We start from the raw sequence: 18999 nt of genomic DNA on the forward strand, positions 1-18999 counted from the left end.
ATAGAATGGAGAAAATACAAGAAACGTTTAACAAGGACCTAGAAGAAATAAAGAGCAAACAAACAGTTTCAATCTATTAATCAGAGGAGCTGGGAGAGCAATGATTTAAATGCTGCAATAATCAATTCCGTAACACATTAATAGAAGCTACAGTCAAACTTTGCCATACAACTGACTGCATTGGAATCTTGACAGGAGCCCTAGGGCCATGCCTAATTTGCATTAAATTTACATAAAATTGTAAATCAAGAATACATTAACACAGCCCTAATATTTGTTAGTGCTGAGATCCTTCCTGATAGATGCATTGAAACTGCTGGTAGTTTGACTCCACTTGCAATAAAATTGTGCAGCTGATCAGCTTTGTTCTCATTCTGCTATTATGGGGAAAGGGACCCAAGAGAGCTATAGTTTGGGGGCTTGCATATGCCATTCAGGATTTTCATCCTGTAAAACCATGACTCAGATGTGCCCTTGGAAACCCCAATCTGGAAGCAGGTTATCCCTGATGACTTTGCAGATCCCCATCACTGCACTTGCTCACAAATAACTTGCCATTAAATGGAGATACAAACTACAAAGAAAGCTAGTCAGCTGAAAGGATGTCAAGGCCTCTGGAAATTTTTATTTTTCCAAATAACATTTACCATCATTAAAACAGATAATTAGTGATATTCTTTAGACTGAGGACAGATAAAAATCAAATCTTCAGCAAAAGCATCCAGTACCTAACAGTATAATAAAGTGCACTTCACACGGTTCTGAGCAGTCTGTGTGTTCTTGTGTCCCTGTGGACACAGCTTATTCTCACCAAGGATATTGGCTCACAGTGGCAAGACTTCTCTTTCTATATCCTCCTTAGTTCTCTCATTTAAAGTCTACCTTTTGGGGAGAAAATACATACTGAAGTGCCGTAATGCATTTGGAAGTATTCTTTTATTTCAGAAAGGATTATTTGAGTATTTGTATGTTATGATTATTTTCTGCCTCAACTCTCCTTTACCACATTTTTCTTATTTTGTCTTACCTTGCACGATCAAGTAAACTTGGGAGGTCTTGGGCTCATGCTGTGTCTGCACTGAGCAAGTGTAGGAACCCTCATCGTAGACATCCACCTTCTGGATTCGGAGGCTGTATTCCAGAGAATGGCGTTTCTCCAGCTCAACCCGGGGGTCCAGAGACCACTTGTCGTGCCCAGCAAAAATGATGCCAGAACGGTTCAACCAGGCCACCTTCGAGTTCTTATCTTCTACAACACACCTGGTAAAGTAGAATAACAACATTAGAGCCTTAGCCATACACGGATCTGCATTCATTCTCCATGCAATTTGATTCAACAGGGCCAATCAAGAGAAATAACTATGTGCAGGATGAATCCTGGCTATGCCATTTCTTAGAGTCCTAAATACTGTCGCTATTTCTCCTTTAAGATCTAACTACCATCCAATGGATGGATGCCATTATATTATACCCAGTGTGGCAATAAGCAATCAGTACGAGTAATGCAGGAAGATAGAGTTAAATGGATATTGACTTCCCACTGGATTATCTTCTTCTTGTCTAGGAGAAGGTCATTCACACAGAACTCCATTTGTTTAAATAACTTTGAGAAATAGACAATTGATCATGTGGCATATTTACTCAGTTTGGAACTGCATTTATTCTTTCATTAGTATTTCCTAAAGGCTTATGTGATGGTAGATTCAAGTTATGCCCCACCATTGTAGGAATTAGACTGAATTTCAGAACTTGCTTCTGATCCTTCCAAGTTTGGAATGCCCACTCCCAGGAGTGAGAAGCGTGTGAGCAGGTCCAAGGGGAAGTAGATAGGAATTGTATCAAGAAAATCAAAGCTAGTATCATCTTGCCTAAGTCTGGTTCCATCTGCTGAGGGCAGTAGGTTGCCTGCTGGCAAGACAGCTTGCTACCAGCATTTCTAGCACAATAGAATGAATTCAATCTTTTATGGTGGATGAAAAAACTAATTTTGTAGTTCTTATTCCGAGAAACATGAAGGAAAAAAATATTTATTTGAATAACTACTTATTTTAGAAACCTAAAAGGGTTTAATGGAGAAAACCATACTCCTTCAATTCTAGCAAGAATCTGGAAATGGAAAAATCAAGCAAAAAACTTCTCTTTGTATCCCTTTGGCAAGATTTATGTATACCTCACGGGGAGATTATCTCAGACCCTGTTCACAGCTGCACAGCCAGCTGCTCAGTACTCTGGGGCATGAGGGATGGACAGAAGGAGCCAGGAGCATGACAGCAGAACAATCAAAGCACCATGTTCCCCTGTATTTTCCAAACCAAGTCCAATCCAAGTTTCCTCTCAGGTCTAAACAGTCATGCATGCACAGGAAGTTGATGCATGATCCACGGGGTTGACCACTGTAAAGACATAGAGGCCAACTCATCTCTCTTAGAAGAAGGAGAAATGACGAATCTTTTAAAAATACCTCACCCATGGTACAAAAGGCCTTCTTATTCCATTATTTTTGGGTGAATTGCATATTTTAGTAAACATGAGAATTTTATTTAATTACTTGGGTGCCATGATATAAAGGTCTTTCTTTTCTTCTCCACCTATTTCTTTTCAAAAACATAGGTGGATTAAGGTATCATTTAGCATCTCCAATATGTGTTTTTCTACCATGCAGATATTATTGAGATTAATTATGTTTGATCATTTAAAACTCCTCTAAATAGGAGGGCAAAGCTAACTTTACGGATGCTTGCTGCTTCTCTCCAGACTCAATTTTACTTTTCCTCTTCTATTCTTTGGTGGCATCATGTCTCTGTCCTTGGTGGTATTTGCGGCGCTTCTCAACTTAGACCCAGTTATGAGTCAATTAATAGATTATTTGCTGTCTTCTTCTAGATCATAAATAAAGTTGTTGATGTAGGTCTCCTATGTTTTTCTTTTCTACTGAGAAAATGGAAATTTCTCTCCGTAAAAGCATTTTAAGTCTTCTATCACGTTTATCCTTGCATTTTTTTTACCATCTACACAGCACAACATAGCAGTAACTAGGTATGCTGTTGCACAGAGGTGAACCTTGAATGCTGTTTAGCCTGCAATAAGGCTCTAACATGTTCATCCTGAAAAAAATGTAATATATTTTACATAAGTATAGCCTATATATCAAATAAAGAGAGATTTTGTCTTATTCATTATGGTACCTCTAAACACGAATCTGCTGTAAAATAGACCCTGGTAAATGCCTGTCATATAAACTAACAGTGTCATATATGCAGAAATAGGACATATGGTTACCTATATTCCACCTCCCGTCCCAACTCCTTACAGCATCCACTAATGAACTGGGCAAATTTCCTTATCAGTATAAGGTAGAGTTTCTAAGTTGAATCTTTAGGGTCCTTTGGACACTTTAGCAATTTTTGTCTCTGGAAAAGTTGTGATTATCACATAGATCATTATTCGGAGCTATTCTCTGAGAGAGTTCAGGACTATCTTATATAAAGAAGCAATTGACTATTTCAGCAAAATTGTCAGACCCATAAAAATGCATGTACCAAAACAATACGTAATGTGGAAATTTTGCTGTGATAATCTACATGACATCTTATTTTACATTGTGTTTCATTCATATTTATTTTTTGTAATTTCTCTTTTACTTCCAAATAAGTGAAAGGTACCCTAGAATATATACATACACACATACACTCACACTTTTTGCTAACTCAACACAATTAGCCAACTCCAAGCACCAGAGCACAATGTAGTATTTTTCAAAAGGAAACCATTCCTCCAGATATTTAAAGGCTCTTTTTTAAAGTAGTTAATAGTTCAGAGTATAAACTATATAAACTAGAAAATAATCTTTCTACAACATGGCTAGAACATTCATACTGAGCAAAAAGTCTCACAATTTCAGAATTAATTTAATGTTAAAAATGTTTAAATCTTGATTTAAGGTGGCAACTATTTTAAACCATAAGAAGTGCACATAAGAAAAAAGATGGTCAAAGTATAGTCTCAATTACACAAAAGTGTAGCACTTTTGTTTGTTAAATGAAAACAACCAGTCATATAGGGTAGTCACAGCTGTCTAGGTATTCAAAAATGAGGAAATGATGGTTAAAGGCAGACCCAGGTTCCAGCATGCACTGACTGGCCAATAAGCATCATGAGCTTGCATCTAGAAGGTAAGTGGCTTAAATGTGCATTAGGCATGCCTGTGGAGTCAATGAGAATTCCCATGCCCCACCATCGTAAGATGGTAATGAATTATCTATCCCTCACCCACAATGCTGCTTCAGTACCAGACATTCTAGTTCAAAACTAAATACCTAGTGACTTTATCTTCAAAGTCAGCTTTGGCCAAAGCAGGGAAAGGATAAAGAGATAAATTTTTAAAATCTGTATTGTTATGTGTTGTTTGGATTTAACAGAATCCTGAGCTTTCCTTCAGGAGCTCAGGGTAGGCAAATCATTCCAGGATTTAGAAAGGACTACATGGTGAAGAGAGTCGGTGTTGGTGCCAAGAGGAGAGGGCAGAGAATGACCGTCCACTCTAGGTGGGATTTCTGGCAGGCAGCTGAGGACATGGGGATATAATACAAAGTGTCACCTCTCCAGGAAATCTCCTCTGATTAGTGTCCCATCCTTTTACTTGGCTCCTTCTTATGAGCCCATTGTACTCCACACTGAATCAGTTATCTGTACTTATCTTTCCTCATAAGTTTATTAATGAGAGTGACCCTCAAAAATTCACCTATGGAACCTTAATGGGGCCAACAGCATAACCCACCGTGTTCACAGTAGGCACTCGCTGAAATGTGGAATAAATCAACTGAATTTAACAAACTACTATTAGATCAATTATCAAATATTTATTAATTATCTAATAGGTGCAGGATAGGTGATAACTATTTTAACTTTTCTTAAGTAATGATTAAAATTATCAGACACATAAGCAAAATTTAAAGACAATTATTGAGTGTGACATTAACATGAAATCAAAGGAGAGAAAAAATTGTTCCCAGTGAAGAAAGATCATTCCTGGGAATTAAATAATCTATATCACACATGAAAAACAGTGAAAAGACGTGTAAAGCACTAGATAAACATTTAGTGAGTTGCCCACTTTAATCATGAACCCACAAATATCAGGTGGGTTACTTACCTTAACTATGAAGCTATGATTTTTTTTAAAAAATCAGCTTTAAAAACATAACAGGAAAGTCAAGCAAACAAACTTCTAACTTCCCTGTTCAGTATATCTGAATCCATAAAACGGTCACAAAAAATCAATGCACCCATAAAAATCCCAAGCATCGGATCTCAGTGAGTACTTTACACCAAGTATATTATGCACACTTATACAAATATGTACATTGACAATTCCACTCATACTGCATTAAGTCTGGGGATTATGCTTCCAAAATGATTAATATAATTGAAGGCACAAAAGAAATGCTAAATTTGGTGTGTACCAATAGATAGCTTAATCGCATACTTACTGACAGTGTATCCTTGATGTAAGTGATACACAGCTAACAGATATTAATCCTGTTCAACTGCTCCTAGACACATCTCATTTTAACAAGCATTACTGGCTGCTAAAAATGGAACAAGTTAGTATTAGAATTTATCCAAACTTTCCTCTGCTTCTTAAGAGTATAATCTGGTATTTATTCATGAATAACAAATAAATACATTTTGCTTAGTTTCTCACCAGCTATCTATCTTCATACTTCTTAATTATAAGCACCGGGGAAAGTGTAACTGGATGCGTGAGAGATTTGTTTCTTCAATTAAGAAAGAACAGTTAGATGACTGGTTCTCAACTGGGGGCAATCTGTACTTCCAGATGGTATTTGGCAATATCTGAAGACATTTTTTGAATGTCACAACTGGAAATGGGAGGTTGCTACTGGCATCTGGTGGGTAGAGGCCAAGGATGCTGCTAAACATCCTACAATGCAAAGGACAGCCCAAAGACATATCCCATTTAAAATGTTGGCAGGTTTGAAGTTGAAAACCCCGAGTTAGACCTTGGTCTCTTGGTTTAAATATCTGGAAGCATATGTCAAACATCTACAGTGCAATACTGTTTTTTCATAAGCATATGCTTCTTAATTTATAAGCACTCAATTGCCACCAGCAAAGTCCTTGAATTATAAGTTCATGACACAGACACTGCAATGAAGTCTACTGGTACCCTGTTTGTAAGTTAGTAGTTAATGAATCATGCCCCTTTGTTGTGTTTTAGAATCTGAATTATATAACACTATACTCTTGTACATTGTTAATAGTACAGGAGAAAGCTATAACTTAGTTCCTTCCTAAATTAATGCTGGAGAAATCATTTAACCTTAGTGTTTTGGGTTTTTTCCCCATGTATAAAAATGGGTGAGTAATACTTAGGACAGGTAAGGGACAAACAACTCAGTTGGGGCAAATTTGACTTTTAAAGGAAATAATTAGCCTTTATTCATAGAAAAGCTATTTTTTTAAATTAACTTTTACTATTTTTTTCACATTTGTGATTCTCTCTCTTTTGTAAGATGTGGATTGATTCCAGATATGGATGGGAAGGAAGTCTTCAGGAGTGCGTTGACCCGTTATTTTGATGCTTTTTGCTTTATAACTTTAACCCTACAAATAAAACCCTTAGTGAATCAACAAAACTAACATAGACTCATTTCCCTCTAGAAGGAAAGACACTTGGTCTGGAAATTAATGCGGTGCATTCCCGGCATTAAAGCGTGGCATCAGGAAACGTTCTAAGCAGAGGATGCAGTAAATAATCAGAAATATCCCAAATTCTCCTGAGTCAAAAGTCGTTAGTCTGACTTAATCATATTATTTTAAGTATAATTAAGTCTAGCAACACATATGCAAACACATTTAAAAACACCAAATTAGTTAAAAGCCAAATTTAAAGAATTTTGAATCATCAAACATTTTGGATCGTCTCTGCTTTATTACCATGTTCTAAGATTAAACTCAGAAAGAAATAAGAGAATTGTGGGGCTTCACTGCTGACCCTCAGGCACTCCTGCTTCCCTTTCCTGCAAGCAGAAGTTTCAGTTTTCTAGCTGCCTTGATCCCATCTCTACTTCTTTTCAGACTTGACTTCTGGCTTTGACCACTGCCTGTTCTCTTGGCCTCGTTCTCTTAGCCCTGTGCATGTCTGCTCTCTCAAACTTCTTTAGGTAGAAACTGATCCTAGGTTCACGATGGTTTATTTTCCTAGATTCATCCTGAATTTTAGTCCAATTAACACCATTTAACAATGAAAGCATCTATATGATAGGATAATCTCCCCCACCATTGGTCCTTTGTATACATTCATGTACAAGCCCCTGATGCACACGTATATATGTACACACAGTAGTGATGGATGTTCAAAAGGGCGAGAACACAGAGGTAGTAAGGCACAGGAATCCGATTCATGTGAATCTATTGCTGGTCACTATGATTCAGTAATCTGCATAGTATTGATGGCATGTTAGGGTAAAAGACATACACTGTTTAGTTCCTGAAGGTAACTGACTTTGGTTCTGACCTTCAGTCTATTTCCTGTTGGAAAACAGGTAAGTCATTTAGTCTTTCTGTATCTTAGTTTTTTCATAAATAAAATGAGGCTAATGATACTTTCCCCATCCTCTCAGAACAAATCTTAGCATAGTTCTATGAATAAAATGACGTGATGTACATTGAAACATTTCATAAGATGTAAAACAATATCTATGCTTATACTCTCCCATGGTAGAATATGGTAGATAAAAAGGAAATAGTCATATACAGGGATGGCTATAAGGAAAATAGTGATTTATTCAAATTATTCAAAAACTTTATCTCTGTATAGAATGACATCCACTAAATATGTATCAGATCAACCATGTATTTCTTTAAATTCTCAATTTGCATTAGTTATTTGCATGTGCTATACAGACAAACACCCTTTCTGAGACCGGGTTACTACCTGTTAGAATAATTCATCATCTATATGAGCAAAAAAACCAAAAAATCCACAGTGGCAAACAGTAAAGCCAGGACAGTCTGTGTCATTCGTGGAATAAAAAGTACTCCCTAGGGCTTCCCTGATGGCACAGTGGTTGAGAGTCCGCCTGCCGATGCAGGGGACACGGGTTCGTGCCCCGGTCCGGGAAGATCCCACATGCCGCGGAGCAGCTGGGCCCGTGAGCCATGGCCGCTGAGCCTGCGCGTCCGGAGCCTGTGCTCCGCAACGGGAGAGGCCACAACAGTGAGAGGCCCGCGTACGGCAAAAAAAAAAAAAAAAAAAAAAAAGTACTCCCCAGACAGGCTTTTTGTCTCTTATTATCACTAGGGAGCACCTTGTCCAGCTATATATGCATTCTCATATATGCATATGTATGATGTATGTATTGCTGTATTTTCAGGTTCATATTCTTGAAGGAGCATAAACACATATTCCATGCAGATGGTGCAGGTGAGGAGAGGGGCAAGTAGAGGAGAAGCAGAACTACCAAATTAAGAGTTAAGTACATCTCAAAGGTCAATTCTAGGACAATCTGTGCTTCTCTGGTTGCCACATCAACTGTATCATCTCTACATTTACAAAGAAAATGAAAAAGAGAAAGACAAAAATTCTAAAAGGAAAATTTGAAACTGGGACCAGGAGAAAACTGATTTCTAGCCCAGTCACAGCTGGAGTTCCGATCAGTCCCAGGAGTATTTATAAGAGGTTGGAAACGGCTCTTCTAGGTTCTTTTGAAGAGTCTTGGTCCCTTTAGAAAATAACTCAACACCCTAATCACACCATAACTCAAGATTCCTCATTTTCTTGTCAGTGGTGGGGTGGAAAAGCCATGAATTCTGCAGTTTAATAGCTTTAGGCAAGTTGCTTAGCGAGAAATGTAGCATGGTGGGTGGTTACAAGTTTAGGCTGAGAAGCCAGTTTCCTGCTGTGCGTTCTAGCTCCACAACATACTTGCTCTGTGATCTTGGGACACTTGCTTAACCTCTCTGGGCCTGGGTTTTCTCATCTGCAAAATGAAAACTTCATTTTCATTCAACTACCCAGTTGTAATGTTTAAATGGGTTAATTTTAAACATATAGAGCAGTGCCTGGCCCTAAGTGGGTCCACAATTACTGAAGAGCTTCAGTGTTTTTCTTCAGCAAAACAGGAATAATTACTACTTATCATATGATTGTGATTATTAAACAGGCTAAAGTATTAAGAGTACCCAGTGAGCTTTGGAAGAGCCTAATAAATTTTTGTGCCCATTACTTTTCATAATTTGAATCTTGGACATTTGTTCTGTAGAAATCCCATTTGGGGGCTAAATTCAGCAATCTCCAGATATTGTTGTTTAATTCAATTTCTTGCTTAATAACAGGTATGTCAAGGGAAACCACCTTTTAGGGGCCTAGGTTCTCTTGTGTCTGGTCCCTCTGGGCAATAGGTGGTCCTCTAAAGCCCATAAGCAAGCAATTGACAGCAGGATAGTGATGCAGCATGTCACAGTGCAGCCATGTAAACTAAAGCTCTAATGCCATCTCTGGAACATTCTTAGAGCATTTGTGGCATACATGTGCCTGGGGAGCTCAGGCCTTAAATGCCTCACCACTCGTGATCAGACAGAACCCACACTCTCTCTTCAGGGTAGCCTGGACAGAGGACAACAGCGGGTCCCTGCTATACTTTGTGATCTGCTAAGATCTGTTGGGTAGAATCTGGGTTCCTCCTAGATTAGATGAAGCATACTCTATGCTAGGTGGACCCCCAGTTGCAAGAACAAGGCCCATTCCTCCTTCTCAGTGCCTGAATGGTAGTTATACTCTCACTGAAGTAGCAAGAATCTACACCCCTTTGCTCTCCTTTGAACTGTGGATTCTCCTCTTTCCTCCCCACTTGGTTGAGTGAGGATGAGAAGTCATTTGAAAGCTTGCTTTTGTTTCGATGCTTGCTACGAGTCTCTGTTCTCTGCGAAAAATCTTTCTCATTTAGGAGAAAAACCTGCCTTTAAGTTGCACCTTTGAAAGAATAAAATTAGTCTTGGGATCCTGGCTCCGATTTCTAGTTAAAAATTTCATTTACTATGCAATTAAAAACAACTCCACAGCTATTTAAAGAAAATGTTGTTGCCTTCTGAGTCATTACAAAGTAAATATAAAAAATATGCTAAGTTCTCGAAGGAAAAAAATGTGCTTTGTACCACAAAGGGTTTACTCTTTGTCTCACTCCATCAGTAAGGAGAAATAAAAGTGCTTACAATAAATTATAATGCACTTAGGATGAACGTTCTGGTGTATGAGGCATGGATGGCTATAAAGTCAGGAGACTATTTTGAAGAAGTCTCATTTGAAAAGCCAGCCCCTTACTTTATAGCCTTACCATATACAGCATTACGTAAACATTATCATTGGAGCAGAATCAAGTTATAATATGACTCACCATTACATGCATTTAGACATAATTTGGATCAAATTTATGCCTTCTAAGATATGACAATTGATAGATATAGCATGTATGATAACTAACAGAGTTAACATATAGTAAGTATGTAAGTAAATAAACAAGACAATGAGACTGTGTATCAGAACTACCATTAGAAAAGGGCTCTGCTGTCTACATTGCTTTTATGGTAGAGGTAGACATAAAAGAAATAAAGGCAGATAAATATAAGGAACAAAACAGGTCTTAATTTTTTTTTTTTTTTTTCGGTACGCGGGCCTCTCACTGTTGTGGCCTCTCCCGTTGCGGAACACAGGCTCCGGACGCGCAGGCTCAGCGGCCATGGCTCACGGGCCCAGCCACCCCGCGGCATGCGGGATCCTCCCGGACCGGGGCACGAACCCGCGTCCCCCGCATCGGCAGGCGTACTCCCAACCACTGCGCCACCAGGGAAGCCCCTTAATTTTTTAAAATGTACTTTGTGGATTCAAATGTGAAATAGGGGACTCTAGCAGCTGCAAATTGAAGGAGCACATATTATCAAACAGATCCATCTCAGGCGAAGGAAATGTAGTAGTCCGCTCCCCTGGCTGACAAGAAGCCGATGGATCACTGACGAATGCTTATAAATCACAAGGACAGTTCTCACATGGAGAATTATAATCATAGGGATTTTTCTGACTTCCATGTTTGCTTTTTCCATCACCCACTTTCCACCCCACCTCACCTCTGTGTCTCCTGTCTCCAAACTTATTTTTTTCTCCAGCACATTCTTCCAAAGGACAGAGGAGGACTTCACCCTTGTGTGACAAACTGTTTTTGTGGTTTTTCTTCTTTCCCTAGCCCTCATTTTTTTCCCCTCATATAAACCTATCCTTGAAGGCCTGCTTCTCCTTGAACAACAATCAGAACATGAATGGGACCTGGAATCAGGTGATGAGAAAGAGTTTCAGAAGTTAGCAAGAGAACCAGCATGAAGGCAAGAGCTGATGAGTTGGAGGTGAAAGCTAACCTGGGAGAAGTCTTGGAAGGAGCTCAGCCTACTCAAACTGGAGAATGGTATCTGCAACTACAATCCCCAGCCTAATAAAGCACTGACCCTGGGAGGGAAGTAAAGGTGAGCAGAAGTAACCAGTGTCTGGACTTGGGGGAGAGAGAAAGCCAAAGGCCATCACCTCCTGTGCTACTAAATTCACTGTGTAACTTAACTGAAATTTCACAGCCAGCCTGAGTTAAAGAGATGCTACAAGGTGAAGGTCACGTTCTGAGTTCTAGAAAGACCCCTGTGATTCAAAATCACCATCTTTTTAGCCTCAGAGCATTTGTATTCCATTTTCCCACCGTCTCTGTCCCTGGGGCACTCTAGCTTTGAGACTGTATTATAGAAGAAGCATTTTCTCTCACAGTGACTCTCAAAAAATGGCTGTTAAATGAAAAGACAGGCAGAGAAAGGGAAAGAGCTAAAACTAATAAAGCATTGTATTGAAATAGTTCCTTTATTTCTTCTGGATTACTTATCACCCTTTATGGTCAAAACCTTTTGACACGGCACCAGGAACTCTGTCGAAATCTCTGTATGTGCTCAGGAACCTGAACTGAATAGCAGCAAGGATTATGTTGACTAATCAATAGTTCACATAATGTTGATATCAATTATGTTGATATTAATCATAATGTTGATATCAACAGTCGATATTACATTGATTAATAGCCACTCTCCTTCACGGACACATCACCTTCATGTGGCTCTATCAAGACCACTTTCAGAATGACGTTGTTAATCCAGTAATTGCCACATCCAATGGATTTACTTTAAGGATTTGTCCTATTTAATCGCATCATAGCTTCCACCACTATTCACCACCTGTTTTTCATTTTATTGTCTCTCCTCCTAAATCTCCTGCTATTTCTCAATTTGCATAATCTGCCCCACTTTCTCCATTCACCTTTCATATATTGTTGTTCTCCAGGATTGTATTTTTCTTCTTTCCTGGCCTCATGGAGTAGTTTTCATATATTTCATCAGTTTTTTTGGCTTTAATTATACTTCATCTGATTGACATTTTATTTTTTAACATCTTTATTGGAGTATAATTGCTTTACAATGGTGTGTTAGTTGCTGCTTTATAACAAAGGGAATCAGTTATACATATACATATGTCCCCATATCTCTTCCCTCTTGCATCTCCCTCCCTCGTACCCTCCCTATCCCACCCCTCTAGGTGGGCACAAAGCACCGAGCTAATCTCCCTGTGCTATGCGGCTGCTTCCCACTAGCTATTTTACGTTTGGTAGTGTATATATGTCCATGCCTCCCTCTCGCTTTGTACCAGCTTACCCTTCCCCCTCCCCGTCTCCTCAAGTCCATTCTCTAGTAGGTCTACATCTTTAATCCCATCTTGCCCCTAGGTTCTTCTGACCTTTTTTTTTTTTTTTTTTTTAGATTCCATATATATGTGTTACCATACAGTATTTGTTTTTCTCTTTCTGACTTACTTCACTCTACATGACAGTCTCTAGGTCCATCCACCTCACTAAAAATAACTCAGTTTTGTTCCTTTTGATGGCTGAGTAATATTCCATTGTATATATGTGCCACATCTTCTTTATCCATTCATCTGTTGATGGACACTTAGGTTGCTTCCATGTCCTGGCTATTGTAAATACAGCTGCAATGAACATTTTGGTACATGACTCTTTTTGAATTATGGTTTTCTCACAGTATATGCCCAGTAGTGGGATTGCTGGGTCATATGGTAGTTCTATTTTTAGTTTTTTAAGGAACCTCCATACTGTTCTCCACAGTGGCTGTATCAATTTACATTCCCACCAACAGTGCAAGAGGGTTCACTTTTCTCCACACCCTCTCCAGCATTTATTGTTTGTAGATTTTTTGATGATGGCCATTCTGGCTGGTGTGAGATGATATCTCATTGTAGTTTTGATTTGCATTTCTCTAATGATTAATGATGTTGAGCATTCTTTCATGTGTCTGTTGGCAATCTGTATATCTTCTTTGGAGAAATGTCTATTTAGGTCTTCTGCCCATTTTTGGATTGGGTTGTTTGTTGTTTTGTTATTGAGCTGCATGAGCTGCTTGTATGTTTTGGAGATTAATCCTTTGTCAGTTGCTTCATTTGCAAATATTTTCTCCCATTCTGAGGGTTGTCTTTTCGTCTTGTTTATGGTTTCCTTTGCTCTGCAAAAGCTTTTAAGTTTCATTAGGTCCCATTTGTTTATTTTTGGTTTTATTTCCATTTTTCTAGGAGGTGGGTCAAAAAGGATCTTGCTATGATTTATGTCATAGAGTGTTCTGCCTATATTTTTCTGTAAGAGTTTGATGGTGTCTGCCCTTACCTTTAGGTCTTTAACCCATTTTGAGTTTATTTTTGTGTATGGTGTTACGAAGTGTTCTAATTTCATTCTTTAACATGTAGCTGTCCAGTTTTCCCAGCACCACTTATTGAAGAGGCTGTCTTTTCTCCACTGTATATTCTTGCCTCCTTTATCAAAGATAAGGTTTTTCATTTCTCTGTCAAATCTGAATGAGATCCTTGCTGGGTAGAGTAATCTTGGTTGTAGGTTTTTCCTCTTCATCACTTTAAACATGTCCTGCCACTCCCTTGTGGCTTGCAGAGTTTCTGCTGAAAGATCAGCTGTTAACCTTATGGGGATTCCCTTATGAGTTACTTGTTTTTCTTCCCTTGCTGCTTTTAATATTTGTTCTTTGTATTTAATTTTTGATAGTTTGATTAATATGTGTCTTGGCCTGTTTCTCCTTGGATTTATTCTGTATGGGACTCTCTGTGCTTCCTGGACTTGGTTAACTATCTCCTTTCCCATAATCTCTTCAAATATTTTCTCAGTCCCTTTCTTTTTCTCTTCTTCTTCTGGGACCCCTATAATTCAAATGTTGGTGTGTTTAATGTTGTCCCAGAGGTCTCTGAGACTGTTCTCAATTCTTTTCATTCTTTTTTCTTTATTCTGCTCTGCAGTAGTTATTTTCACTATTTTATCTTCCAGTTCACTTATCCGTTCTTCTGCCTTAGTTATTCTGCTATTGATCCCTCTAGAGAATTTTTAATTTCATTTATTGTGTTGTTCATCATTGTTTGTTTGCTCTTTAGTTCTTCTAGGTCCTTTTTAAACGTTTCTTGTATTTTCTCTATTCTATTTCCAAGATTTAGGATCATCTTTACTATCATTAATCTGAATTCTTTATCAGGTCGACTGCTTATTTCCTCTGCATTTGTTAGGTCTGGTGGGTTTTTGCCTTGCTCCTTCATCTGCTGTGTGTTTCTCTCTCTTCTCATTTTGCTTAACCTACTGTGTTTGGGGTCTCCTTTTTGCAGGCTGCATGTTTGTAGTTTCTGTTGTTTTTGGTGTCTGTCCCCAGTGGCTAAGATTGGTTCAGTGGGTTGTGTAGGCTTCCTGGTGGAGGGGACTAGTGCCTGTGTTCTGGTGCATGAGGCTGGATCTTGTCTTTATGGTGGGCAGGTCCACGTCTGGTGGTGTGTTTTGGGGTGTCTGTGGCCTTATTATGATTTTAGTCAGCCTCTGTGTTAATGGATGGTGTTCCTGTCTTGCTAGTTGTTTGGCATAGGGTGTCCAGCACTGTAGCATGCTGGTCACTGAGTGGAGCTGGGTCTTGGCGTTGAGATGGAGATCTCTGGGAGATTTTTGTCATTTGATATTACGTGGAACTGGGAGGTCTCTTGTGGACCAGTGTCCTGAACTTGGCTCTCCCACCTCACTGGCACAGCCCTGATGCCTGGCTGGAGCAGCAAGAGCATGTCCTCCACACGGCTCCAAATAAAATGGAGAAAAGAAAGAAAGAAAGAAAGAAGAAGATAAAATAATATAAAGTAAAATAAAGTTATTAAAATAAAAAATAATTATTAAGAAAAAAAATTTTTAAGTAATAAAGGAAAAATACAAAAACGGAGAGACAGAACCCTAGGACAAATTGTAAAAGCAAAGCTATAGAGACAAAATCACACACAGAAGCATAAACATACACACTCACAAAAAGAGAAAAAGGAAAAAATATATATATATCGTTGTTCCCAAAGTCCACCTCCTCAATTTGGAATGATTCCTTGTCTATTCAGGTATTCCACAGATGCAGGGTACGTCAGATTGATTGTGGGGATTTAATCCACTGCTCCTGAGGCTGCTGGGCAAATTTCCCTTTCTCTTCTTTGTTCGCACAGCTCCCGGGTTTCAGCTTTGGATTTGGCCCCGCCTTTGCGTGTAGGTCACCTGAGGGCATCTGTTCTTCGCTCAGACAGGACGGGGTTAAAGGAGCAGCTGATTCGGGGGCTCTGGTTCACTCAGGCCGGGGGGAGGGAGGGGCACGGAGTGCTGGGCGAGCCTGCGGTGGCAGAGGCCGGCGGGACGTTGCACCAGCCTGAGGCCCGCCGTGCGTTCTCCCGGGGAAGTTGTCCCTGGATCATGGGACCCTGGCAGTGGCGGGCTGCACAGCCTCCCCGGAGGGGAAGTGTGGAGAGCGACCTGTGCTTGCACACAGGGTTCTTGGTGGCTGCAGGAGCAGCCTTAGCGTCCCATGCCTGTCTCTGAGGTCCGCGCTGATAGCCGCAGCTCGCGCTCATTTCTGGAGCTCATTTAGAAAAAGTCTCTTGCCTCTTCGGCAGCTCTTCCTCCAGATCGCAATTTTAAATGGCATACTCAGCTGCTCCACATAGATTAACTGAAGGCACCTCAAATACAGCATCTTTTCAGTTGAAACTCATTATCTCCTATCATACTTTTGTCCTCCTTCCAAATTCCCAATCTTAGTTAACAGAATCATAATCCACTTATGATTATGTAGTTAGTAGCCACAGACTATCCTTGTTTCTTTCTTTCTCCTTCAGGTCATTTTTGTAATCAAATATTATTTTTACATTTTTTCCCCTGAGATCAGCCTCTACTCTCCATCCTCACTGCCCCTACTCTTGCCTGGGACCTTTTCATCTGTTGTCAATATCACTTCCTACTGGCATTCTAGCCTCCAGTATTGTATCTCTTACCTACGACCATACCATTCATCCTTCATACAGAACAGAACATACATAAAGTTGATCATGTTTAAATGCACTTTTACTTGTAAAAGTTCACATAGATTAGTGTAAGTCAACTCAACCTACCTTTGTAGCCTGGTCTCTCAACATTACACTCCCTCTCTGCCACAAATCTTATTCTTTATTCAGACTCTAATCTCATTCCTCCTAGCTCTTTTTTCCCTTTCATCTAAAGTATGCTTTGCAACATTTTTCATTTGGCAAGCTCATACTTAATGCACAGAATCCATCTCAGATGCGCCCTCCCTTGTGAAGCATTCTCCAATTTCCCTAGTTGCTTGCCTGCTTGTGCTAGATTTCAATTCTTTGTTTTTCTGCTTCTTATCACAATTTTAAGAGTGAAACAAGACCATGTCTTCTCAATCTTTGAATTCTATTGCCGTACAAAGTGCCTGACACATAAAATCTCTCAATAGTCATTCAACGGATGAATGAATATTACCAAGAATCTTTCTCCTCTCATCTCACATTCCTAGAGATGTTTTCTCCCTAATACAATCTTGAACATGGAAGAATCTTACTATTCCCCATGGTTCTGAAAGAGGAAAAAGGAGGCAGGATGAGGCCCTTTTGTCTTTTCTAAGTCAGCCATCTGATTTCCCTTCATTTGTCGCTACCACTTTCTCTGCCTCTCTTTGCCTGGAAGAGATGATAATATCTTTTCAATGATATGTCTATGATAATCTATAATAGATATATAAATACAAAATTTTTAAAAATAAATAAAACACGTAGTAGAAACTTTGTAACTCAAATAATTTCTGAAAATATGCTGCATAGTGAAAACATAAGATGTTTTGAAATATAACAGTGGCTTGACTCTTGTCCAGTGAGTATGAACCTTGATATTACCTTGTTGGTGTTTCCTGTCCTAACGTTCATATTTAAGCATGCAAATGAACATTTTTAATCCATACTCAGACGTTGCACTGAGAACTAACTACCTTCAGCGACATAACCTAATCTCTGTGAGTTTATAGAGGGTCTGTGACTGAGTAATAACCAATTTTCTCACTGTTTATCTCAAGTGAAATAGGTTAATTTGATCTCACAGAACTTTAAAATTTTTTCTATCCCTACTATACTTTACGGTGAAATTAGCAATTTTTTTTGTTTTCTTCAAGATAATATGACCAAGAAGACAACCAGAAAGGGTGATAAAGAGGTATATAGAATGGAATTTTCTTCACTGCTCCTTTATTGCCTGGGAGGCCATTGCATTTACATTCTAGAGTCTTCCAGTCAATAGGGGGCAATGTAGCTATTCATCTAAAACTATGTTCATTCTTTAATATTGGTAAATTTTGTCCCACATTTCTTTTCTCTGATTCTTACAAGATATAATATTTTCATTCTGGATGTCAATATCCAAATTAGCAATCAGGATCAATCAAAGCTTCCCAACGATACAGAATGAGAGAAAGATAAGCTTTAACAAAAAATTTTAAATGATTTAGAACTGAGCTTATCTCAGTCAAATGGATAATAATATATTACTGCTTCTTATATCTTGCTCTTTCTTATCCTCTAAGGAGAAATTTCCTAAAGTTCCTCTTCTCTTACCCTCAATCACAGTATTTTCCAAAAGAACTCTACTAAAGAAAGTAACTACTATAGCTCATGAAGATATGGTCTTGTATTCAAACTTCAGGAATAGTGGTGTGGATGGCTTTCTTCAGAAGTGGAATAGTTAGTCTCTTTACTATCTTAAGCACTATATTTATCCTGTCTTGAGACTAGAATGTAGTAACCTTATAGGCACGGTATAAATAATTTATTTTTGTTCATATTTTCTGTGTCACTTCCTCTCATTCCATCTTTTTGTCTGTCACACTCTTTGCATTGAGAACATGAATCAATCTAAGAAAACAGCGTATTTATATGTGCTTCCTTTTTGCTCTAATGTAATGTGAGTCCCTTAATCTTTACGAGCATTCTTCTACCTGGATACGACCTAGTGCCATGTCACACGATGCTTCACCTTAAAATTATACCTCTGCTAGATGATAAAATTAAGGAAGTGAGAGTCTCTAATTTCTCTGTTCTAAGTATATCAGTGCAGAAATGATTTGAGTGCATGAAAAGCCTGCAGGCATTTAATAAAAAGTTATCTAACAATAAAGGTCATTTCAGATACATGATTTCCTATGGATCACTCTACCTCTGTATAACACCTGAATCACAGATACTGTGATTGAGGGTAACAACACAGGAACTTTAGAAAATCTGCCATTAGAGGCCAGAATCTGAGCACACGAGGGCAAAGAATGTATCGTTCATTAAGTAAATGCTTCCTCTAAGTGAGTCTAAGCTGATTTCTTTCTCAGTCACTGAGTTCTACAAAGGGCTTCTGTGGTCCCCACAGAACTCAGTGTGAGCACTGGCCAGTAAATCCAATCTCATCATTTCAAACCCTTTGGCAGTTTTCACTTACAGATTTCTCCTTATCATGAGCTCTTAGCTGCAACAAAATGGCAAGAGAAAAATAAAGCAAGATC

At 38.8% G+C, this 18999-nt stretch overlaps 1 protein-coding gene across 2 annotated transcripts in view; it reads right to left on the reverse strand.

Annotated features, from left to right (window-relative positions):
• The window catches only part of LOC149749319 (limbic system-associated membrane protein-like), a 323667-nt gene that overhangs the window by 69116 nt on the left and 235552 nt on the right, over positions 1-18999 (reverse strand). Inside the window, exon 2 of one of the 2 annotated variants that reach the window (XR_016392997.1) lies at positions 1028-1260. Coding sequence is in view for 1 of the 2 variants with exons in the window: in XM_089910567.1 (XP_089766693.1) it covers positions 1028-1298 (271 nt within the window). In the remaining variant the exon portion in view is untranslated. Of the gene's footprint in view, positions 1-1027; positions 1314-18999 lie in introns of those variants that run through there. The other variant, XM_089910567.1, reaches the window with a different exon arrangement.

This window comes from Delphinapterus leucas, chromosome 4 (assembly GCF_059928025.1).
Source record: "Delphinapterus leucas isolate spDelLeu-1000000601 "Yukka" chromosome 4, BTC_Dleu_Yukka2, whole genome shotgun sequence".
Classification (NCBI taxonomy): domain Eukaryota; kingdom Metazoa; phylum Chordata; class Mammalia; order Artiodactyla; family Monodontidae; genus Delphinapterus; species Delphinapterus leucas.